Source organism: Pleuronectes platessa, chromosome 4 (assembly GCF_947347685.1).
Source record: "Pleuronectes platessa chromosome 4, fPlePla1.1, whole genome shotgun sequence".
NCBI lineage: Eukaryota > Metazoa > Chordata > Actinopteri > Pleuronectiformes > Pleuronectidae > Pleuronectes > Pleuronectes platessa.
Window position 1 is genome coordinate 3,404,156 of NC_070629.1, and position 27,000 is coordinate 3,431,155.

The 27,000-nt window shown below is 40.6% G+C and overlaps 1 protein-coding gene across 1 annotated transcript; it reads right to left on the reverse strand.

The window, feature by feature from the left end:
* On the reverse strand, positions 1-26,735 carry LOC128439055 (protein crumbs homolog 1). Its single transcript, XM_053421878.1, has 13 exons — positions 26,502-26,735; positions 19,416-20,111; positions 18,769-18,964; positions 16,370-16,509; positions 15,456-15,641; positions 15,253-15,366; positions 10,948-11,901; positions 9,586-10,124; positions 8,458-8,623; positions 6,590-7,451; positions 5,726-5,842; positions 5,387-5,513; positions 1-4,582 (listed from the first exon to the last, which is right to left on the reverse strand). The coding sequence occupies exons 1-13, from the start codon at positions 26,569-26,571 to the stop codon at positions 4,361-4,363; spliced, it is 4,389 nt and encodes a 1,462-aa protein (XP_053277853.1). The 5' UTR covers positions 26,572-26,735; the 3' UTR covers positions 1-4,360.
* Positions 26,736-27,000: the final 265 nt, after the last annotated feature.

The following is a 27,000-nucleotide window of genomic DNA, read 5'->3' on the forward strand; positions in this document are numbered from 1 at the left end:
AGAAATTATCCACTTTTAATGAGAAGTATACATCTTATTTTACAGACGAATAAAAAATTCCTGGTCATATATACAGGCTCCTCAGAACAAATGAAGAATTCTATTCCAAAATGAGACATCAAGTTTAAAAAAATGTGGAAAATAGCTGTAAATACTGCTAATAACTTTCAGCTCCAAAAAGTTGTTAAATATAAGACACTATGATTCATATATGAATGTTAGTGTGTTACAGAATAAAAGTCGTAGCTCTAGTATCACTTACAATGTGGAATTAGAAAACTCCAGCAATGATTACTCTGAGGTTTAATGGAATACTTTGGACTAGAACTCCTCATGTACTGATCAGTGCAGTTTGCTGTACATGGTACAGCTTCAGTAAAAAAAACTCCAGTGTAAAATCACTACATCACACATAGCCGGGATACATCAGTTGTATAGTTACAGTATCATGTAACACTGTATGCCTGTTTAACACCATCATGAGTTGAGTACAATTTGGATATTTGAGCAGAATAACACTTTTTACAATGCGATTTATATCAGTGGCCTACAGCACCGTCAACACAAAGACTAGAATCAGTCTGATATTGGGTTCTGCAGATGCAGGTGAACGTGAAGGCCGATACTGTCTCATCATGTACACACCTGCATGGAGACTGACGCATATTATCTCTCACTGTCCCTTGACCTTTTGGAATTACATGCATAGTGAACTAAAGCGTGGTGGCCATCTCTTTAACAGGACTTCCCTCAGTTATATTAACACTGCTCTGAGTTACATTGTGTTAAAACTCCAATTAAAGCAACAGTATTTATTTATTTTTTACCTTAATAGCGTTAAATGCATTTCGGAATCAGACTAGAAATGCTGAACTGCAGATAATTTCATAGCAAAACTTTAAAATACCCAAAAAATTATTACAGATGAAGTTTGTTTATTTGTTACAGGGACAGCACCTCTGGTTCAGGAAGCTGGAGACCATAAAGAAAATACACCAGCCAACCATGATTTAGTTCAGTTAGCAGGACGCAGTCGAAGCTGCGGTCATGCACAAGAAAACCACTTAGCTGCTCGGGCTAAGAATTAGGAGACCACAAATTCTCAGCAAAGATGACATTGTTTTTCTTGATTCCACTTGTGTGTAGTTGTTATTTATTTGCAGTTCTCTAATCAATAGCAAGCTAGTTACATTATAACCCTACCTTTTAGCAGATGGCTGCAAACCTTTATTTGAATATTGTGAAAGATGTGAGGAGTTTAATTTACGGTAGCCTAGCTTCATTCACATATCAAAGACATGTTTCCTTGCTGATGGAACTATCATGGAAATAGACATTACCCTTTATCAAACCAGCAGGTAAACATGGAGGACATTTTTGAGTTTCCATTGACTGTGGGAAGCAGGAGACATTAGAAAGCGTTTCTCTAATATGACAAATAGTCCTGTTCCTCTGCCACCAGAAAATAAATACAATTCACATTGACTTTTTCAGAGTTTACAATAAACGATTAAGAATCCACTTATATAATGGTGCATTTACATTCCATTCTCAGATCTTTTAAAAACATTTATAACGTACAGCCATGCTGCCTTCTGTAATAGGTAAAACTGAAACTGGGTGTGGGAGTGGATCATGGCCTGTAGTAGATTTGGCATCATTTATATGATTTCAAACTCTATACACCTTCATGGCTAGAGGTATGGACACTGTAACATTCCAACCATATCTAACTCCTGAATATCACATTCCAAAACCAATGCGTGATTTGCTCCTAGCCAAGAGAGCCTTTTAGTTAAGTCTCACTTATGTTGGCTGATAAGGTCTGGCTCACAGTCATCCAGTCACATGTAGGGCTCAAGACTCTGTGTCGGTCAGTCTTCTTCTTCCACACCAAACAGTGGAAACCAATTCTTTAAGGACCTGCCGTGGAATAATCTTTCTCCATTGGAACTGAGAGGCCTCTGCAATAAAACAGCTTAAAAAAAGTACACTGCAGTTTGTGGACAGTGTTGTCTGCATTATTTTGCCCTTATACGGAGTCTAATCTTTGCCACATGCAACATCAGGACAGTAGCACTTTCCAGCAGAGGAAATAAAGTCAATACAAACGTTGGGTAATAAATAAGTCAATGGTGCAAACCCCACAGTAAATATGACAGATCATGATCGATATTCTAATTCATGTTCAGGTGTCATTTGTTTGTGACTTTCCTTTAACAAAATGTTTCTCAACTTTTACCATGAACATTCAACTGGTACAATGTATCCGTCTGACTTCATGTCACATCAACATCTTAACTGTAAAAGCTTTCAGGTTAGCTGGTACAGTAGCAGTTAGCAGCCCTGGTGAGTTCAAAGTGGAAGGCAGGTGATTGGTGGGATTTTCTGGACTAACAGTTGCATAAGACTTGAAGGGCTAACTTTGAGAATTCATAGACTAAACAAATGAAGAAATTATTTAAGTTACTATTGAGGTCAAAGGCAGTCGGATCAGTATCAGTACATTGGTTCAACGCTAGAAAGTAGGTAGCAGTTCCATGAGAATGTAGATTTTACTTGAGTCGTTTCCAAGTGTGAGATGAGGAGATGAATATCATCTCAAGTCTGTGTGTTAAGAAGAGAGCTAGAGTCAGTATAAGGTTAGCCATACTTAGCATAAAGAATGGGAGCAGGGGGAACTACTACCCAAGTTCATATTTAAGAAAATATGTCTGCAAGCACCTGTTTACAAGGTATACCTAATCTGTTTAATCATCAGATATGTAAAGAAAATAAATCCTCTGGTTTTAAGGAGTGTCACACCACACAGAATCAAATGTGGTGTGTCAACCTCGCTGTGCAGTGAGCACAGTTACTGGATCAATCTGTGTGTCATGAAACAGTTCCTTACGAGGAGCTTTTAATTTGAACTTTCTGTTTGTGTGGATTGCAGATCTAGGTGAGCTATGGTACATGTACTTTTTCATTCTTAACAGTGGCAGGTAAGGTGATCCTCTAAGATAGCCTAACTAAACTTACACGTCTTATCTCACACCTAGAGTAAATTCCAAAAATATTGGAGAATTCTTTAAAAATTACTTGAGGTCTTCATTTCTTACATTTGAAACTTGAAATGATTCATGCCCATAAATACTGATGTGACCACCTTTCACAACAACAATATTTCTACAATTAAATACTGTTTCCATTGAAGATAATAAACATAATAAAATACAGTGGCTTGAACTTGAGCTACTCATTCTACACAACACAAGACAAAGACGCTCACAGCATACTTTCACACTAACAAACATGGGTACAGTGGTTAACCTGTTAGCCATACAGTGCACACAGACAATATAATACAACAATTATTAACACAACAGTTCTTGATGCCTGCAGAATCAGCAGTGATGTCCATCTGCACATTCAGGAAGGTCCATTACTTTTTGCATTTGTTCATTCACAGTGACGACTGCAGCAGCTCAGACAAGGAGGGACAGAGGCTTGGAGGAGTGAAAGCTTCCCATGGAAGAATCAGTGATCGAGACAACAGTGTACATTTCAAACACTTACGATCCAGCAAAGAAAAACACTGTTTTCAGAAAAAAGAGTGGCGAAGCCAACATGGCATCAGAGTAGAACAAATGCAGTGTAAACATGACCAGGGGGATCTGACAAGATAGAGCCAGAATTTAAATAGATTCCTTAACATGAACTACTTGTATATGGAGGTAATACTATTACAAGAAGTGAGTTTGTGAAGAAATCCTCTCCTGATAATAATTTGCAATAGATTTTCGTGCAGTTTAAAATGTTATTGACGGAATTGTTTCAGGTGTATTTTCCGCACTCTACACATTCCTCTCTCCCCTGTCATGTAAAACAGAGTCAGATGTGGAATCTGCAGAGGAAGGTTTTCAGCTCCAAAAAGGTTTTGCTTTGCATGAACAGTTTCAGTGATTTTCCGTCTGAGTGAATACATTGCTCAGTACCCACAGGTTTCGGGCTTTCCTTTAGTTCATATGATCCTCATTGGCCTTTGGTCCCTTGCAAACCAAGTTTGAGTTTTTATCACAGTTACAAGGGGAGATCCAGGGCCATTGCATGCTTTGACCACACTCCCAGTAACAGGACAGCTTCAGATGTGAGGCGACTGTCCATCTCTCACATCTGGTCTTTATTTGTTCACCTCTCAGGCTTCAAAATCAGTAGTTTTCCCAGGCAGATTATCAGTCATTGATTTATCCTCTATCTTTTTCTTGTATAGGGCAGGAGAGCTCAGCAGTGTCACAATGCAAGACACATGTTCTCTAGGCCCTGTACATAGATAGAGTACATCCACTGGATGTGAAGTTGTGAGGCAGAGCTGTAGGACTCAGATGAGCCGCTCCTCTGGAGGAACTTTGAGGACGCTGCCCATCTCCAGCCTGGCACCAGCTACTTCCTGTGAGCTCGGGCTGTATGTGCCCTCCGACTGACGCTTCTTCCGGGCCGTCATAATGAGGAAAAATACCACAAGGATGGCCACTAACATACATAGCGTGATCAGAGGGATGGTCACAGCAAGCCAGGGAACTCGTTCCATATACTCCTCTTTCTGCAAAACCACAAGCCATAAAGTAAAGTGTCAAAATAATCAAGTCTGAATTGTAAATGGGTTTTCCGTCCAAATGAAGCGCAACAGAACATTATTCCTATAGGTGATTTATCTCGTCAGGCTTTGAGAGAATGTAGGAAGCATTTAAACTTATCAAAGATTTTTGAAAAATTAAAAAGTTTTTAAAAAGAGGAAATGTGTCAAACTTAAAAGCTAATATAAATGCTAACTATTCGGCTGAACAACATACTCTAGATTCCTCAAGAACATCATATTTGTAAATTCAAAGCACTTTCACTTTATTTAATATATTTTGCATCTGAATGTGCATATTTTTCAAATTGTTCACATTTTGTTTAACATAGATATTGTTAGGTTCATTTGTTGGCTATTCTGTTGAACACTCTACATTTGAAGTTATTCATACTTGTCAATCCTGTTGTCCATTTTCTAGATCTCTACGCTCTTGTTTAAAAACACTGGATGCTGGGAAACCTGATCGCTGAATCTTCAAAGCACATACCACATGGGCATACACGCTACATGCCAAAATAAATATACTTTAGAATCACTGGACCAGGGCAATACATTATAAGATTAACATAAATGTATTCGCTTTGCCTTTGTTTAGAACAACACTTTATCATGTATGTCTGTGTAACAATTTTTTTCCAGATTATGGAACCTGTGCCAGCGACAAGAGGCCTGAATCGGAGCCATGCATCTCAAACCTTCTGCTCAGATCCAGGCTCTAATTGAGCACGTGATGTGAAAGTTAATTACCTCAGTGTCAGAGTGACTTACATTGCTCTCACACCGTGTGCCGCTGAAGCCTAGCACACACACACACTGGAAGTGGTTGAGTCTGTCCAGACAGGTGGCACCGTTGAGACAAGGGTTGGACTCACACTCGTCTATTTCTGTCTCGCACCTGAAACACATCAGCAGGGTTTTAACACAATGCTGACTGACAGAGCAGCTGCTCACGCTCACACACACACAGACACACACACACACACCTACACACACACACACAAACACAGCCTCATTCTTTCTTGACCTTTACACTTTGGATGTGGTTCAGATAGACTTTCTCCTCAGCTGCAGGAGTGTACTGAGGATTGTGCAGTGTGCTGCTCTCACCTGGCTCCAGTGTATCCAGGCTTGCAGGTGCAGTTTCCGCCAGAGCTGCCTCCTATACAAACCCCTCCATTAAGACAGTCTGTGTATGCATCACATGCCATTGGGGGGAAACGCCACCTAATGGATACACAAACATACTCCCTTTTACAATATGCACTCTGTTGACAGTTCATTAGGTAGCTAAAACGAATGCAGTCTTATAAAACACTCCTGTAATAAGAACCTGCTTAGTGAAGACTGTAATTTTAACATTGTGTTGTTACTGTCTCTGGGAAGTGTTGACTCAACTAAATCATTGGTGTTATACTGTATAAGAGTTTTTATCATTTTGCTCCCACACCTTTCTGAATAATGCAGAGTTGTTCCAAAGCAACATAAACTACAGCCTCCAAAATAAGGATAATGATTATCAGTACATCTCTCAAACAAAGTGAACATTACAACCATTTTATGAAGGAGGATTCATTGTACAATGAAGCTCAATTGTAAAGTAAAAAAATAAAGTAAACAAAAAGTTTAGTTTTGTAAATTGTTTGTTAGCTCTTAGGTCAGACATGGCAATACTTTGACATGTAAATCAGAGGGTAGTTCAATTAATATCTCCAATATTACTACTCTACAAGTTCATACTAAAACTATTTTGCTTTTAGAGTATCCCTGTGACTGCAGAATAATGTAACAATGGAATTACTTGGAGGAAAACACTCATGCATGCTAGCAAAAGGGAGGGTTAAGGGCTTAAGAAGGTAAAGGCAATGATTGATGGGAAACAGAACTGAGAGGAAAATAAAGGTTTTCAGACTTTTAAACAAACATTAAACGTCTAAAAGTTTCAACAGAGAAAATATTAAGGTGTGTACTCACTGGCAGCGCTTGCCGACATAGCCAGGAGGACAAAAACACGTGTGAGTTCCCACTGTTTCCCCGCAGGTTCCTCCATTCATACAACTGAACTCCAGACAGTTATCCACCTCCTCCTGACAGTATTTTCCTGTGTATCCAGGCTCACAGTCACACTGGTAGTCAGCCAGGAGGTCTTTGCATGTACCATAGACACAGGGACCTGAAGAGCATTCGTTTATCTCTATCTCGCAAAGCTCCCCCTCCCATCCAGCTCTGCAGCTGCAGTTGAACTCAAAAAATTGGTCCTGGCACTCACCCTGGTTGAGGCAGGGTTGGGAATCACAAATTGGTGCACCTTGGCATCCTATGATTGGCTCATGGCCTCCCAGTCTGGAGAAGCGGCTCACCTGAGGGGCGTCTGGTACATTAATGAGCGGCAGATAGACTCCACCCACTCTCACCTCCCCTAAGCATCCAGTGTATTTCTCTGCCAGCCAGATTTCAGTATCGTTGAGGAAGTTGAGGGTACCACCAACACCAAAGCTGGCCCCCACTCTTTGCCCATCCATGGTTAGGCGCCAGCGGGACATTGATTGTGTGGGGTCGACCATGGTCAGTTGGATACGGTGCCACACCCCATCTGCGATGACCCTGTCACTTGTGAATGCCAGAAGCTCTGTACTCTCCCCGCTGTCCAGCTTGACCAGCAGAGAGGAGTTGAGTAGACCCAGGCAGAAGACCTCGGCTCCGCTGGTGGTTCGCAACAAGATCCCGTTCTCGTCTCGCGTTCTTATGTCCATGGTGATGTTGGTTACAGGGCTCAGTAGGGAGCTGTTGGCAACATATCGGAGAGAGTTGTCCTGGAAAAGTGCTTCAGTTAAACCTGTTGGAGGAGAATACCATGTTAGCACCGTAGTGTTACATGTGTTCTATACTTCCTGCTGCGCTGGTGTTGTAAAGTGTAGGTCTTTCTCATACTATCCATCTATTAAAGTCGATCAAATTGATCAAATTGAATCCACTATTAAAGCTTCTCAAAACTGACATTTTTCTCATATAGTATCAGTATGATGATATTAATGCAATCGTTTGAATTGTATATTAAAGTATGCATCAAGCTTTGATTGGGTTTTTTTTAGCTGCTCCACCATGAAACGCAGACATTTCTTGTCAGTATGCTGTTTTACATTAAAGTCAAATCACTGTACTGATTTGAAGAAGTCTGGCTGACTGAGTTTAATTGGAAAGTCAGTCTTTCCAACTTAAGTTGTAAAGTTTTAAGGACATGAACATTTCCCATGCATAGGTCAAATTAATTTCTAAACTATAAAGTTGGAATCTGTCAAATTTAGCAAATTTAACCCTAACCCTAACCCGACCATTCTTTTTTGATTCTGACCAGGCATCGATGAAGAGCAAAATAGCACCATCAATCATCACAACTCTAAATGAAAACCATTCTCAAAAGACATACGTAGAGGCCCAAATATCCCACAATGCATCCCACAACATGGGTTTTTAAAATCCAAGATAGGGGCATTTGAGAAACAGTCTAAGGCAATGTTTAAAAAAAACCTTGCTTAATCTCGCCTAAAGTGTTCAAAAACTACAACTAGCACCATCAGGAGTTCAAATCTCACTGTAGCAAACTCATCATGATGCTTTTCATGATACTTGCAAACTGCAGGACATTTTTCACTTTGATCTTTGCAGGTATTTTCACTTGCGGTCAGGTTGTCAGGTTGTCTGTAGCATTTATTGAGAAATGGCCCTTCGGAAACTTAGTTGACCACTAAGATTAAAGCTAAACAAATAAACTTGACCTGGCCTGACTTGACTTGCCCTGCCTTGATGAATGCAGTGATAATCACTACCAAAGGATTACTTACACTCATAACCATCCTGTAGGTCCACACAGTCCACTCCATCAAAACAAGGGTTGTCGACGCACCATAGACGTGTCTCACACAGCCGGCCGGAGTAGTTAATGGAACAGTCACAAATGAAGTCATTCCAGGTGATGTGACACTGTCCACCATTAGAACAGGGCTCATCCTGTGCAAACACAAACGCAGGGGGATGGATTACAAGATCACTTGTAAAATCTCTCACCTGATGTGACCACAGGGGTTAAAACTGCAGAGAGGACTGAGTGATAACTTACACACCAGAGGCATTCAAAACCAGGTGTGTTAATAGGGTTTGGATGATAAAGTAGAGCCAAAAAATCAGTCAAACAGTGCAAGGAACTAAAACAATTAGCATGAGCTCCTTGTTAGAGCCTTGCATTGGTTAAACATGGGGATTTTCATTATAAATGCTAATTAGCCAGACCATTTTGTTGACATGTATCCATGCCATAGTGGCTGTAGTGATAATAATCTTTTGTGTTGATTGGTCATTGACTCAGATAGACATAAATTAAATTTGGCACGGATTTCTAAGGGTTATTGAAATTCCCTGTATTTACATCTACTGCCACCAGCAGCTAACATGGAACCAAATTCTCATTTGCCTGACTTGTACTTTTGCAGAAATGCTAACATATCATGTTGGCATCCAGTGGTTGTAGATTGAGTCTGACTTTGTTTACTTATGTTATTTCAAAAGAAGAAAGTTTGTTATGTCCTGATTGATCTAGACAACAACATGATCTGTTAAGTCAGACCTTGGTAAAAAACAGAAATCATACATACTACAAACTGCATGATTTCCAAGAGTAGTTAGAGTAGTTGTATTATTTGTGGAAGTATAGGTAGTCGTAGCAGGAGCAGAAATAAATTTGATATTAGAAATAGCACATGTAGTTGTGCTGAGCAGTAATTCTGGTGGGGTAAGTAGTTTTCTGGGTTACTGATCCCTGATGTTAGGAATTACTGTGTGACCCCTGTTTGATATAAAACATTACAAAACTTTCTGATAGTGAGGGCTGTCATATATGTATATAAACATATAGAATTGTTTGTCTGCTCTTTGGTTAAAGTTCTGATCAAGTATCTTCTGTATTTCCCTTTTACCTTGCATGTGTCATCACTTTTACATCCTCGCAGCACATTCTCTGTGCTTGCCTGGTAAACCTCCAGGCTGTCTGGATGATCCTCAATGGTCAGATACTTGTGGTCCAGCCGAATGTCCTGCAGGCAGCCCTTGAAGTTTCCACCCCAATTGTTTATGCTCTTGTCCAAAGGGAGCCCGCCAACATACGCTACATCTCCTGCCTCCACACTCACATTCCCTAAGGCACGATGATTCCCCGCTTTGGGGAAGACCACATGGCCATAGCGTACCTTGATAGTGACCAAATTATTGTTGCCATCAGTGACAAACTTTGCCTCTGACAGCAATGTGGTATAAGGACTGTAGATAGCAACAGTGCCTTCCTTCAGATAGATCGTCAGGTAGGACTTTCCTTCTCGGCTGAGCTGCAGGAGGAGGCCATTGTGTTTGAGGGAGCGCATTAAAAAGGAAATGGTGAAGTTGTCTCCATGGGTTTCTGAGATATTGAAGGTTGAGTAGCTGGTGATGTTCTCATGGCCGAAGGTCCATGCAGGGTACTCTAAGATGGGAGTTGGAAGCAGAAAGATGTCACACTTACATCTCACCGAAAAACACCGGTAAATACCTGCATCAGCAATATTTGACTTTTAAAGTTTTTTTATGATATCTACAGCCCTGATGATTTTCAGGAGGAGGATGTACCTCCAGGGGCTCTTACCTCAGCAGTGTAAATTCTTAACAGAAATAAAAGACACAGTGAAGGGTCTCACTTAAAAGATAAACTTGCTTAATGGGCAGTGTGGTCAACTGCTTTTGAAGCTAGACCTATACTGATAATGATTATGACCAACTCTGCTGTTCGCCTCAGATCTATTTTAGTTCAGCTTATTTCAAATAATTGTTTTGTTTTGACAGCCTTCAACATAACTATCATGATTCAAGTCTCGCTCTCTCTGTTATGTTTTTAACAACAGCAGGCAGATGTTATCAGTCAGACGTCTGGCCGCTATCTGCTCAGCAGCAAAAATCTTGGACAAAGACAAAGTTAGCAACTGGCTGGTTATCACTGTGGAGCATTTAGCAGCTAAAGAAAGGTCTCACGAGTTGTTGCCATCCAAACCAGACTACGTGGAACTTTGTATCATGTAGATAGGGGTTGGCAATAGATTGAAATAATTATTTATGCTGCTGTTTGTTTGCTGGATGAGTACATTTTTAACATCAGAAACTTTATGAAGTGATAATATGTCATATAAAGCCAAAGTAGCCATGAAATGAATTAATGACTGCATTATTTAGACCATATTATCATAACTTTTTCAGTAACCCACTAGTAAAGTTGCAGTAAAAGTATTATTTTGCAAACTTGTTACTACTCTCACCTTCCTCACAGCTTTCTCCGTAGTAGGGCCGGTGACACTGACATCTGGCACGAACCCACATGTCCACACACTGCCCATGTTCCATGCATGGGTCTTCATGACACCAGTCTTTTTTGGTGCATCCCAATTCCAGGCCTTGGTTCTCCTCTCTGATGAGGTCCTGAGGCAGAAGCAGCTTATGGTCAACATGAAGGTCTTCCATACAGCCAATGAACCCCCTCCCACTGGAAGTATGGCGTAAGTATTCCTGTGGTGCCCCTCCTACATACAGCTGCTGAAAGGAGCTGGGCTGGAGGAAGATCAGATGGTTGTGGCCCTCATTCTTCACCTGGCACCCTTCCTCACAGCCAAGTCCTTTCACAGTCAGGACCAGCCTCTCATCCATGGTCACAGAGACCTGGTACCATTCCCCATCATTGACAGGGCCAGGGTAAATGGCCTGCATTACCTTCCCTGACTTGACCCTAGCCTGGAGGGAGCCACTAATAATTTCCAATGATAAAAAGCGCTCCTTAATGCCCCGGTAGTACAGCACCATGTCAGGCAGAGTACTCTTGAATCTGAGCTGCATGTGGATCCCATGGTCATTGCCATGAACCTCACGCCTAGTCTTGTTTGCAGGAATAGGCAGCTGCATGTGAATGTAGCCCTCCGAGTTGAAGGAGAAGGTAGTTGAGGTGTTGCAGCGTTCTCCAGTCCAGCCGGATGGACACTTGCAGGTGTAGCTGTGCTCTCCATCATCTGTCAGCATCGGGTCACAACCTGCTTTGTGTTGACACTGGTGATGTTGGCAGCCGACCAGGCGGACGTCACAGTTTCGCCCACCCAAGGGTTCCTGGTCAGGCTCTGGCATCGGGCAGTGACACCTATAGGAGTTGGCAGCATCTTCACACGTGGCGCCATTCTGGCAGGGATTGCTATCACACTCGTTGATGTCGACCTCACAGTATACACCTGCAGCATGGAGAGACACTCACTTTTAACAACAGAGATGTACCTTTTCACTTAATTACACAACCTTCAAAACTCCAGTCACATTTAAAAACTTGAAATTCAATCAAGCAACAAGGGTACAGCACTAGGAGAGTGAGAGCTCGATGTGCACACATGTAGAGGAACAAACAGATGTGCTTGGGGAATAGCATCAATATTTCCATCAGTGTCATCAGCCGATGAGGAAATGACTGGAGGAAATAGATATTAATAGCAACAATTAGAGATGAACAGTCCTCCTTAATGCAATTAAGTATATATCATATTAATCCTATCAGCTAGACACTGAAATATTGCCCTATATGCTCCCCACACACACACACACACACACACACACACACACACACACATACACACACACACAGAAACACACAAAAACACACATGCAAACAGGTCTATCCTTCTGATTTCTATAGTCAAAGCCGTCTTATCACACCGCATCTAACATTAAGCCCTGGCAGCAGCAGTCAGCTTGCATTAACATAGTCCTTTAAAATACTCTACACTCAAGGAACCCTAAAGCTGTTCGTCCTCTCCCGTGCCAAGACTCCATGCTTCCTAGCACGCAACCTTCTTCTCTGTTAATGTAGTATTCAAAAGTGCTGTACCATACTGTACCTGTCAGCCCCCAGGGCCCACAGCAGCAGCACAACAGCAGCAGGAGCATCAACCTGCTGCCCCCCATGATCCACTGATGAGTCAACAGCCAACACATTCTTCACACTGCTGGGTGGCAGAAATGACACAACCAAGTCCTCTTTCTCTCACACACAAACTCTACTTCTCTCTCTCTAGCTTACAAAGCAGAAGTGTCACTCCTCCTCTCTGTACCAGGCAGAAAGGCAGGAGTGATTAAACTGCAGCCCTGCCCAGTTTTTCTTTTCCTCCCTTTCGTTCTGCCTCCTCCATCCCCCTTGAATCCCTCCCTCCCTCACACCCACTTCTCCTCTCCTGTCTGCAGCCCAGCCCAAGGAGAGTGGTAAGCTTCCAGGCTCCAGCTGGCTCCTGTCAGTGTTTGACAAGAGGAATGCAGTGCTGCGTTCCCCTCTGTGCTCCATGTGCTGGCCTGTGGATGCCCACTAGTGGCAGGAGGTGCTGATAAAACCACCCCACAGGTGCTGCTGCAGATTCAGGGTTAGACCTGAGCATGGCTGCATCAATACATGGAGCTAATATTGATAATTTTTATTTATTGGCAATAGCAATGAAATACTATTGAAAGACCATTGCAAGCAATGTATTTAGATTCAGCTCTAGTATATGCTTTGGTATAGAGACAAATAAAGAGGATTGTAGCATTTCCTAAATGTATATTGAAATTTTGAGGGAGAAACCTGATTTTTTTTTTTTTTCGAATTCCATGTTAACAAAAATCAAACCTTATCAAAATTACAAATCAAGATTAAATAATAAAGGGAATCCCTATTCCCTATTTCCCTTTTTTTCAGTGTTTTTGTTGTTACTTCACATTTAGTTTTCAGGATTTCGCATGAAATTTATTTGTAAAAAAAATCTTTTATTAATACTTTTACACAAATCTCATTATTTGCTTTAATTTCATACTTCTTTATTTATCCTTTCATATTTATCCATTATTTCTACCTTCATTCACATAATGCAAGATTCACCTCAGAAACAAACTTCTTCCATATTGGTATTATGCGTACAATATTCCTTCACAGTATGTGGTGATATGAATATTTTTTAATTTAGCCTTTTAAAAAAAGGCATTAGCAGTATCAGAGAATGTAAATTAGCATAATAAAGAGAGAAACAGAAAACAGGGACATAAACCTTTTTAATAATCAGATATCTTCTTCTGTCATCTTTGATTGACAGAATTAGCTGTTACCATGAGCTTTGCCTGTTACTGACAATGTGATCTGCAAACCTAATGAGGCTACAATGTGGTATGAGTTGTTCACTCATCCCACAGATTTGTTAATATGACTGAACTAATGACTGTAACCATATCCAAGTTATTTTCAATACGAAATGTCCTATTTCAGCTCCAACCATTATAAAACTGTTAACATGGCCATGGCACAATGAAGAGGGCACACACGGTCGTCTCTAGTGGATCAACAGCCAGTGTCGACCACTTCATACACGTGGAAGGTCAACCTGTTGCACATGTGCGGTACAGAGTTAACAGGATTATAATTTTGTGCCTAAGGATATTCTCTCTATTTTTGCTGCTGTGTCAAACAGTGATTAGTTTATAATGTAACATACCAATGTAATGAAATGCAGATCATTTCGAAAAATGGCCTTGTGCTGTTCATAATGTTTTACATCATCTTTGTCGTATTTCATCGGGCATTAATTAGTCTGTTAAGCAGCTTTTTGTAATCCCCGCAACCCCGGGGCAATTTACTAAGGAGACCCCAGTTTAATGCCCAAAATGGACACCTGACATATGGCACTTTTATTGGCTTTGTTGTTTTCCACTGTGCTCATCCATACCATATGCCCCATCATCCCCCCCATCCTATAGTCTGCTGTGGCCTAAACATTGTGCAGCCATAATACTGTTAGCAGATTCGCTTCCTGGTGTGTTGACAAAAGCTTTTGGTTCAATTCCTCACTTCTAAGTTCAGATCCTGCACTTCAAGGTCAGAGTTTGATGCTGTTCCTTCTGTTTTGAGTGATGCAGAGACAAATCTCCTCTAATGAGGAATAAATACCTCTGCTGGCCATGGGGAATGATCAGCAGGAGGAGGATTAACCCATTATTGTCTGGGCAAGGGGGGGGGGGGATAAAGAGGGACAAGGAGTTTAATTTAGCTTATTTGCCTTGCATTATATTGTTTTTTTCGATCCATTGTTCTACAAGTTACTAAAGTAAATAATAGTTTAAAAAACAAATCACAATTTAGGAAAAATTCACAATTTTGAAAGCCTGCTATATTTTCAAGTCTTGAGGTGTTTGGCCAACAGTCCTGTCAGTCATTATAAAATGATAGAACAGTTATGTGTTAGATTTGCCATTAAAACAATTTAATAAAAAGGTTAGAGTAATTTTGTGAAGATTCGTTAAAATAACACAATTGACTTGATGTCACTTTTAACACCTCACAGTCTTGTCAACATTAAGGGCCCATGCCGGTGTCAATGGGAGACACTCCTATGCGTTATATTAGAAGTTAAAGACAAACAACCATGGTCATTTAAGTAGCTACACATTTACAATCATTGGTATCATGGCTGAACACTGACAGGGACAAGGCTGCTTGTTGGGGAAGAGCATCTTAATGAAGATGTTTTGTTAGGAGATAAATAATAGGACAGCAGATAAGTGGTCCCTCCTACCTGTGAAGCCGTCTGGACACACACATTGATAAGAGTTGACCAGATCCTGGCATTGTCCTCCATGGTGACATGGAGCAGACTCACACTCGTCCACGTTGACTGAGCAGTTGTCTCCTGTGAGAGGAAGAAACCGATCAGATTCGGAACCTTTAACGAGGCAACATATAAATAAACTAAAAGGTTCCTGCTGTGAGCTAGCTTACCGGTGAACCCTGGCAAACAGTGGCAGATGAAGCCAGCTGCCTCTTCATATGTGAAGGTGGCTGTGCTGAGTTCAGGCAGCATTCCATAGTTCCTGGCATCTGATCGCTGAAAACACTCTCCATCATTCTCACAGGGATGCTGTTCACACTCGTCTGTATCCAGCTGGCAGTTCTCTCCCTCGTAACCTGGACACACACACACACAAGCATGCACAAAAACATGTTAGGATTTGGGATAGGTTTTGAGTTGATATACTTAGATTGAATTATTTCTATATAATTGTTTCTAAAAAGACGGATAGATTAAGATGCACACTTATGAAGAGGGAGCCTGAAAGACAATAGCTGAAGTCAGACACGTGGATTGTGCAATGATGTGCTTAATAGTGCTCTTCCAGCATAAAATACATATGATATGTGAGTATTGTTTTAAATGATGTTCTTTATAAAATATTTAAATCTCCGTTTTTTTCTACATAGTACTTTTAGGACATGAAGAAACAAAAATTAACAAGATGCCTGCCGAAGTCTGCATCTCTCTCTGCTGAAATGTGCTCATGCATCACTTTTCATAATTCATCACAACCCTGGAGGATTTAAAGACTGCCACACTGCTGCTTTTATTTAGCTGCACCATATATGACAGAAGGGGCAAAGCCCTGATCTTTAGCCCCCCTTCGTTTTCTAAACTCTAGGCTCAGATTAACTCTATTGATTTATGTGTGTGAATACCCCAGCCTCCAGGGTACGTGCATTGTGTGCATAAGGTTGTACATTTTAAACATTTAGATATGCATTTGTAAATCGATTGAATATCACAGAGTTGGGTCCTAGGGTTTATGTGTTATTAAAGAGTTATTGTGTGTTATGAAAAAGTTGTTTGGTATCAGGCCTAGTCTTGAACTACAGCCTACCTGGCCAGCAAAGGCACTTGTACTGGTTGATTCCCTCCAAGCAGGTGGCTCCATGTTTGCAGGGGTCAGAAGCACATTCAGGAATATCGTCTTCACAGTAGTCGCCTACAAAGCCCGTCCCCTCACAGTCACATTCATAGCTAGGAAAAACACAGAGATACAAATAAGCCGGTCTGATAATGTGATAGTCGGACCAACACACTATATCAAGATTTTCTATTTGATTTTTTTATCAAGTATCTTTTCTCCTTCTCATTCTCCTTCTCATTTGAAAATGATTACAAAATGGCACAAAGCACCCTATTAAATCAAAACATTCTGAATCAGTGGCTCAAGTTGAGGGGGGGAATGCGTTACCTAATAGTTAACTAAGATTCAAGGCTGAATATTGGACACTATGGTAGCAATCTAAAATGACATAGCACATGATACATTTCCCATTATTTGTCAAGATTCTTGAAAGTAAGTTATCACCTGAAAATCACATGAGCAAGAGTAACTGGAGTGTTTCCTGGTGGAAATCCGGTTATATCTGTCATGTATAAACCATAAGCAGGTGAAATACTAAAGAAAACACTAAAATATAGACACAATGCAGATACTTCGATACAGAGAACAAGAGGTCATTGTGATTAATTCATTACTGACTGATATTTTTCTTGATTATTATTTATTTTTCTATCCACACAATTATCCTACAGTCAAAGTTAACATCCTCAAGTGTCTTTCTCAGTTAACTGAACCTTATCCTAACCCTAACCCTAACCCTAAAGCCTCAAATCCTCTCATATAAAATGGTTTAACCAGAAAGCACAGTGGCTTCAGAAAGTTAGATTGAACTAACATCCTTCCTTCAAGCATCTCCCTCACTCCCTGCTAGTCCGATCAGTTCTACTACTGTACCAGGTATTGTCAGCACCTCCAGCGCTTTGATGACTCATCACAATGGCTCACAGATAATTGGATTCCTTCTCATCCCTGGTCAACTTTAATGTCTGCCGCGAAACCTCGAGCCGACACAACACACTGCTGGATGACACATCGGTCTCACCAGGTTTAACATGAGAGGCAAGTATTGAGTGGTAGATTGGGATAAATAAACTAGTATTTACCATTCTGTTGTATTAGTTGTACATGTGATAACTAAGGAATGTGTCATCTCTTAAGATGAGTCAAACTCATTGGACTGAGCTTGATAAAGGTTCCGGGCTATCAGGACTAAAACCTTGCGCCATCTGAACAGTTTTTTCCCTATGGCAGTGGGGCTCACAAACAAGCCCCCTGCATCACACTGACTCTGCCCCCCCCCCCCCCCCCTCGCACATAATTTATGATTATATATTATTGCCTATCACCAATCTCTGCACCTTAGCACCGCACGTGCCCATAACTCTCTTACTGTATATATTGTTGTTCTATATTGTTGTGTTTATATTGTTGTTTTATGTACAGTGCACCAAACACACCAAGGCAATTTCCTGTATGTGCAACTATACATGGCAAATAAAATAATTCTGATTCTGATTCATTCATTATTTCTTTTTGTACTTACCTTCATATCATGTCATAAAAAAATGAGTATTACATTAAGAGACATGTACTGATACAATAAGTTTTTAAAATATCATATTCGATTAAATTCAGTTTAATTTGTACATTGCCAAATCATTACATTAATCATCTGAAGGCACTGTACATAGTAAGGAAGACCTTATAAATTATAGGGATGAATGAGAAGTTTAATTTATCCTTGAACCTCCTGTTTATTTCCTTCATACCTTATCTCAAACCACTCTGTATATATATATATATATATATATATATATATATATATATATATATATATATATATGTTATATATATATATGTTTTGATGTCCTGTAGTATATGGGCAGTGACAGTATTCATGCCAATGACAGCAACAGGATTGACGGGATTATATTAAAGATTTGTTCTGCCTAACAGAAAGTAATTCCATTTCAGTTCAGAATGAAAACTGCCATTTGCACATTTTTCCTAATTAAAATGTGTATTCTTATAATTTTCAAAGTTTTAAAAGTTTCATACCAAAGGACCACTGTCAGTTGAAATTAAATAAAAATCCTTCTGAATGTAACATTTTATGTTGAAATGTTTTGTTGGTATAACAAAAATCTTGTTGATTAAACTTGAAGAATAAGTTGATGGGACTTTTTAGTCAACATCACCTTTGTCACAACTATTTATTCTAAGTTTATGTAACACAGATGTATGTAGTAACAGGTGAAGTTTGAAGAGCTCATTTTCAAAATTATACTTAATAAATTGCATTGTCCTTCATAACCCCAAATCAGTCTCACTACAATCAGATTGTATGTGTGGGAGCATTCTCAAAATGTAAACATGTGCGTGAGTAATACCTGTTGACCCTATCTATGCACTTGCCCTCATTCAGACAGGGCACGCTGGCACATTCATCAACATTGACCTCGCAGTCTTGTCCCTGGAAGCCGGCCGTGCACTCACACCTGTATATGGCAATGTAGTCCCAACAGGTGCCGCCGTTCTGGCAAGGGTGCACCTCACACTCATCGATCTCCATGTCGCAGTTAAACCCTGGTGGGAACAGAGGAAGAATGGCAGTGGGCCAAGGCATGAGGTTGGCAACACACCTAATTATCTTAGCATGAGTGCAGGTACAGAATAACACTGTAGCTGCCAAGAGCTCAGCTACAGACAGACAACAGCTACACTAATGCTACTTAAACAGAGCCATGCAACCTCCTTCAAAGTCTATAGCAGTATATTATATGTGCCTCATGTTGCTCCCATTATGATTAAAACTCTCCCACACGCTCTCTGGGGTGGAGCAGTTTGAAAGCATCACTCTTTGAGTTTTGAATGTGTTCCGCTAAGTTCTAGAAACTACATATTGGCTTTTATTACAGCAGAGGTAAATGAGCTAGTAGCTATATTTAAGTAATATATATACATGACAGTCAGCTGTACTGTAAGACTGTTGACATTGTCAACCTTATAATCTTAAATAAAGGTGTCAGTGTCTTACCTTTGAAGCCTGGGACACAGTCACATGTGTAGTGATCCACTTCATCCAGACATGTGCCGTTGTTCTGGCAGGGGTGGGAGGCACACTCGTTAATGTCCAAATCACAGTGGTAGCCCTGAAATCCAGGGACACAGAAACACTGGTAGGCATTGACCCCATCTTTACAAATGGCTCCGTTCTGACAGGGCTCTGACTGACATTCATCAGTGTCCTCCTCACAGCTCGTCCCCTGGTACCCGGCAGCACACAGGCACTGGGGCCCGGTGTCAAGGATGTCTACACAGTTACCACCATTCTGGCATGTTTCCTCTGAACAAGTGGTCACATTAACCTGGCAGTCATCACCTCCAAATCCATGGGGACAGTAGCAGGAATATCCGTTGATTCCGTTGACACAGTAGGACTTGACACCATTGCAAGGATTGCTGTAACATTCGTCTACATCCTGGGTGCAGTTTAGCCCTGTGAATCCATCTGGACAGAGGCAGCTGAACTCGTCAGTCCCGAGGGTGCTGGTACAGTTGGTACAAGGTGCAGTAATACAGGGATCATACAGCTCCTCACAGTTTTTGCCCATGAACCATACTGGTCCTTTGGGGCATAGACACACATAGTCATCCAGGTGCTCAAGACATGTGGCACCATTGTTGCAGGGAGATGAGAGACAGTTGTCTGCTGCCACTGTGCACAGAAGACCTGTAATGGGAAGGGAAGCTGCTATTAATGGTGCAATATGCCACGTTTTCCTATAAACATTTAGTTTTTACAAGCATGAATCTGTAAGGATCTCAATATTTTACCTATAGTCTCTGTCTGACAGAACTCTTAACAATAAAGATAGAAGCAGTTTGAGCCAGATAAGGCCTTCACACAAATGATTTATAAATAACCCTTGCTGCATAGTGTAATGTAATGAATCTATTAATTGTTCTAAATTGTAACTTCTGATATTAAAGCATAATTCTCTTGGACCATCTGGGGCAAACTCAGGTTGATATTGTTTGGTTAAGTTGTTTTGAATGTCTGTACAAACGGAAGCTACAGCCGATATAGCAGGAACACAATAATATATTTTCTCCAACAACAACAGTTTGGCCCTCATGGCATCAGCTGTGTCAAGGCCTTGGGAGTGTCTCCTGTTATCTTCCTTATTCCAATGCCAAGAGGTTGGACTCCGCGTGCGCACTTTCGAGGAGGAAGATTCTACCTACTGTTATAAGATATACAGATACCAGCTGTTTGATGCGTTCTGATGGGTCTTGTGTTCTGATGCGACTCGAGGCTTCCCCAGGGCTGCTAGAGTTCTGGGGTAGTGTGTTGGAGGCCCATTGCTTTGCTGATCTTTTCATACCCTGTCATTGCTTTCCGAGTTCAGCTCATCTTCTCATATTTAGGATAAACCAACACGCCTGACAATTCCCAAACTAGAATGGAGTGCAATTGTTTCCCATTGCCAATGCTAATTAAATACAAACTAGTCTCTTAAACATATGAAAGTGCGCATTTTGCCCAGAAAACAAAGTCTCTTGTCTGACCAAAAGTACATCTTGATTCCTTAGTTCCTCTGGTTTCCAGTAGAAGTCAACTCTGTGATGTTGGGAATTCTGGTAAATTAAGTTGTAAGTCTTTCAAATGTTCTTTCCTCATGCCAAACAAACAATCAGGTGCAGATACATGTGCAAGTTGTACTGTGTTCATCTTGTGATTGCATGCTGTAATGCATATTAACTTGAGTTTGAGCAGGATGAACCATTTTTTTTGCTGTCTATTCGTATGAGTCTTCAGTCAAATTTAGATTTTGTCACAGTATGACAATGGATACAATTGTTTTTGAGTTATCTGACATGAAGGAAAAAGACATCACAAAACCCTGTGAAAACATATCTCTGCATGTGCTATTTGAACACCAATCCACTGTGTGCTAATTTTCCAAAAAACAGACAAATCTATTTTCATGCACCCAGAAATAAATATAACGAAACATATTTCAAAGAATTAATAAAAGAGCCTGAAATACATATTATGAGTTAAAGGGAAAATGTATGGCTAACTCAGTACACTGTACCTCTGTAAGATTGGCTATTAGGGCTTATAGAGTGGGCTACCTACAACTCAAAGGCTATAGGTGCTTCAGGAGATGAAGCCCCTCTTTCCCCTGGACTTAAGAACACAGCAGATGGTGTTAGAAGTAAACGTATTATATGACTGAGCAAGCTGCTGTCAGGGTTGTCAGTGAACGTTTAACTCACTACTGTTTAAAAGGCCGCACAAGTTGAATGGACGTGGAAATTAAAGTACTTAAAAATGCAATGGCTTTGTTATGTTCACTATTATTTTTCACTCATTCTTTGGTTTAGGGTTTGTTGAGGGTTACGATAAGAGACAGTACATATGTTTTTCAAGATCGGATGGGTGAAGGGGTCAGAGGTCAGAGTATTTTCACCCAGAAGATCAGGGTCAGTATTGAGTAACTTCTTATTGTACTTTTTTCTTTATAATCACTTTCAGAGGGAAGAAAAATACTTGTTAGTGTAATACTTTGCACTAACAATGTGTTCCCACTGCATCCATTCATAACAATCCCAGTTCCTTTCACACGCATCTGTTGTCACACCTTTTACCTGATCCTTCCTTTTCAGTCTCACTTCTCCTCCCACCACTACCACCGTACCTGCTACATCCTGAGAGGTACTGTGTTGTTTCTGACTCCTCTGTTTATATTTAAATGCTGAGTTAACGGCATAGTGTTTATAACCGAAGCTGACAGGTACACTGATGTGCAATGAAGTAGTCTGTCATTCTTTCTAACCTTTGTGTGCCTTTCTGTTGCCGTTGTTTTGTCATTACAAATTTAAGTTGTATTAAAATCCACTATGGAAAATAAATTATTTACCAAATAAGATTCATGTTAAAATCATGTATTGAACTCTGAGCATGGCTTTATCATCAAATTGGTAAAATTTTCAAAATGACAATGCTCACAATGCAGCTAAGAGTCCAGATCTTAGTTTAATATTAGTATAAACCAAAGTACTGGAGAAATCTGACATTTAGATTCATCCTCCAAACGACATTAATAGGACAAATCCAAACAACAGTTGATGAGATATCTAGGTGTTGTCAAAAATGATAAAGCAACCAATAAACATATTTGCCTTTGACTCATCTTTTCCTGAGCAGGAACAAGTAGGAGCACATTTAAATGCAAAATGTGTATAACTCATTTATATATTCTTTGATTATTAATTATAATCAAAGAGTATTTGATTATTCCAAAGGTACACTTAACTAGTATCTATATCAACCTAAAAAGACAGACGAGAATAATCTCAATGGGTGTTTTTTCTTAGAACCCTGAAGTTAGAATAGGAAGTAAAGCAGATAAGATAAATAATACATAAGTTGTTAATTTGTTGATAAATGTGGTGTGTTTTGCATCTGCAGCTGTGATCTCTTTTTCATAGTCATTTCCTCTGTCTTACATCAACTTCATATGAATCACTCTATGTTTTATCTCCCTCTGTTGGCTCTAACTTGTACTGACATTTTTCTGAATGTTTTGTTTATCTATTTGTAAAAGTCTCCCTCTTTGTCTTGTCGAAGATAACCTAGATCCTCTCCAGGCCTGGTCTGTCCAGCTAAACGCCGCACTTTAAACCTCTACTAACGGTAATCTCATGGGTCCTGCAGGCTGACAGGGGCAGCAAGGGTCTCCTCACTCTTCACCCCTCTGTCCAAACCCAATCAACCCCTCACACATTCCAGGGAGCTGATAACCGCTCCTCCAACACAAAGCCCAACCCCCTGCTTCAGAGCACTTCATAGATCATGGTTATTACTGGACAGGGCCGATCCCTGCAGTGACTGGTACCAGCATTTGAGGCCAAGAAAATAACACTGAGCAGATCTGACTGATCAAACCAATGACACTATCCAGAGACTTCAGCATCTCTTCAAGAGCGGGTTAGTTCAATTAGACATATTACTGCGCCCTCTGATTGAGAAGTCAGATTTTATTTGAATCTGTATTAACAGGATTTCCAAAGACTACATCGAACACAAGTCTTAAGACCCAATCAACCTATATGGATGTGAAGCAGGAATTCCCGCCATTCGTTCATCTACACTCAGTGAGCGCTTTATAGAGAACACCTGTAGGCTACACTACTTATTAACACATTACCTGATCAGCAGCTCAGTGTACAGCATCCTGCAGATACAGGTCAGGAGCTTCAGTTAATGTTCACATCAAGCATCAATATGATGAAAACATGTGAACTCAGTGACTTTCACTCTGACGCTATTGTTGTTTTATTCAGAAATTGTTTACCTGCTGAGATTTTCACGCACAACAGTCTCTAGAGTTTTTACTCAGAATGGAGCAAAAAAACATAAACCATCCAGTGAGAAGCAGTTCAGTGTTGATGAGAGAAGTCAGAGGAGAATGGTCAGAATGGTTGGAGTAAAAAAAAAAGGCTGCAGTTGATCAGATAATTACTCTTTAAAACTGTGTTGAGCAGAAAAACATGTCAGAGTGAAGGTGTCCAACCTTGAAATTAAGGTTAGGATGGTATATAACAGCAGAGAACAGGTCAGGTTCACTCCTGTCAGCCAGGAACAGACACATTTTCTGAGGTTGCAGATGGAGGAGTCACAATCTGAAGTCAACGGCATGAATTCGTGACAACATGCCTTGAGTCAAAAGTCTAGCCTGCTGCTGGTGGTGTGATGATGCAGTGGATTTTTTTCTGGAATACTTTGGGCTTAGAGAAAAATTATGACATAAAATATTTTATAAAAAGTAAAAACATGTTTCACATGAGTGTTGTGATAAATGAGATGTCAACTCCCATAAACTGCAAATCAATGAGAAATGCCCATGCTTCCTATTCAAGATGTTTTATTTTAATCAACAACAATGATCTTCAATTTAGCTCAGTCCCACAAGCACTGTCCTGCATGCCTCGAATCACCAGAGCAACAAGTGCGTATGGATCTGCTGAGGTTAATAGTCGGGAACACTATTTCCTCCTATTTAAATAATATTTGATAAAAAGTATTTACTGTACCCTACTGGCCTGTGGCTGAGGGGTAAACATGATGGAAAGATGGAGTAAGTCTTATCATTTTGTTGCACTCTTTGCAGGTGCAAAAGGCAGTCTGGGGGGGGCTATTTGTGACTATTTGCTCATAGTCACGGCAACAGCAACACAAAGTCAGTAGAGAAACACACTGCAGGGTAGAGGAAGAAGCGACGCTGTGAGTCATAGAGGAAGGGAAGCCCCTGGCTAACGCACAAGTTGAGCTCAGAGGAATTTTATTGATTCACCACAAGAGACTGGCAGCTCTGCCTGTGCTCCAAAGGCTCCACAGCAGTGGGTTGCTTTGGGTTGGAGAAAAAAGCACAAAACTCCCTTGAATCAGTAAAAGTCTGAGACACACATCTTTTTGTCTCCTGCTGCAAAGGCTGCGTTACTTCTAACACGTTGTCTGTGTCTAGTTTGCGGGCAAACTTGACAAAACACGTGTTTTACGGTCAAACCACTTCTATCTTTTACTTTGACGTATTGTAAGGCAAATCATTAGAGTTAACAGTTCAAATCGCTGTTGTTTCTGGGACATGTATTCAGAATAATGAGTCATAGCAAAATAATTATCAGTTGACTGATCCATACAACGTAGGGTTAGTAATCAACCCAGTGAGTTCTTTTTTCATTGAAGAGTAAAATACCTCACTAATGAGCTGAGACCATTTCGACCCCAGCTTTCTCTGTCGCTTAACAACTATTAGAGCAAATTCTCCTTGATTTAGTCACAGTTTTCCACTGGAGGCCTGAAAGCACTTGACTCGTCTGTGTGTATCATCTGCAGATGGCATTTCTGATGGGGAGGTTTCTTTGGTGTTTTCCTCTTTTGTTAAAACTGCTGTTGTTCAGACTTGATGTGAACAAAGATAACAAATAAATAAAAATAATCTGTATTTGTCGGACCCTTTTCCTTCATTTCAGAATCCCTGTCACTCATCTTCATCAACACATGCACTCTGCTTCCCATTCCTGTTTTCAGCTGCAGCCTTTTTCTTTAAATCCTTAAGTGCTCAGATTGCCAGGTCTCTTGCCACGCTCCTTAATACCCATCTCCCCCTCCTTTCAAACATGAGACAAAAAAGCTGTGCAGCAGAGCAGCCGAACGCTCAGCTCGTTACCATAGTGACCTTTAACAATGCCACCCTCCAGCCAATCCGCGGTGCCGGCCCACCACCTTTTAAATGAGGTTCAGACGCTTAACATAAATGAAGGTCGCGGGAAAAATGGGTCAACAGAGTTTCATGAGGTACTGGGGGTCGTGCAACCCCCACAGCTCAGACACACCCTACGAATGGGGCTGCACTGGCTGCACATTCAGCACACATGAGGGAGCTGTGAGGAAACAAACCGATTAGAGCCTGTTAACTTGGTTTAGCGAGTTGTAAACACAAACATTTAGACATGTGCTGTGCTTGAGATAAGACCTACCTACCCAGAAATCCTTAGGATTGCAATCATTTGATTCTAAGTTACTGATACCTAATTACAATTATTGCAAAAATAATGATACTGAAGCTTCCCTTTAAAGATGGTGTTCTTGCTTTTCAGTCAATAGCATTTGCTTTTGTTTAAATAAATAAAATGCATCCTCTGGTTCTATCTTTTACCGATAAGTTCAGAGGATGTTTTATGGAAAGGACTTTTAAAATCACAAGGGGAATAAACTATTTCAGTGTTCATTTACATTTTGCCTTTCTATTATTCTCCACACGTGCTACTTGCAAATTTCTAACCTCCTATTCATTGACTTAAAAACCATTTGAAAGAATGGACTGAAAATAAGATTAAAAGAAAGACTCATCAAACTGTGTAGTGGTTCTCAACACACAGTATAAACAAAGTCTGTACACATAAACATGCAGGGCTGCACACATGCACTTTAAGATTGTTGATGACGTTTGAATGTGTCCCTACTTTGATGTACAAAGTTTTGTATTAAGAGAAGCTGTTTCCATCTTAAGAGCTACAGTGAACTGCTCCACCGAAGAGGATGACTTACCCAGTTTGAACATCATCACAGTGATCAGCAACGTCCTCTGATGGCGGGACCAAACTCTTCCCAACTCCATAGTAAAGCAGTTTGTTTCCAGTCAGTACAGAACAACACTATCAATCCACAGGTTCTCCATCCAGCACACTGCAGCTCTCCATCCAGGCAGCTTCACCTTAGCTGCTCAGAGTGAGTGGTAGCACCTCCATGACGGACCACTGGGACCCTGTGTATGATTGTGAATGTGTGTTTTGGAGAGTGAGTGAGTCTCTCTGGGGACCAAGCTTGGCTGGAGTAAAGCACAGTAATCACCCCAGCAGAGGGTGAGGGAAGGAAAACATGGGATGGATGACTGGATTAGACTGATTCATCCACTGGTTTGATTGTATGGCATCTTTCTCACTCACTATTTCTTTTTTATTTTATAGCTTGTAATTACTTGAGCATTGCTAGAAGAGAGCCTGTGACTCAAGCATTTCACTGCCAGCGACTGCTTAATGCTATTGTT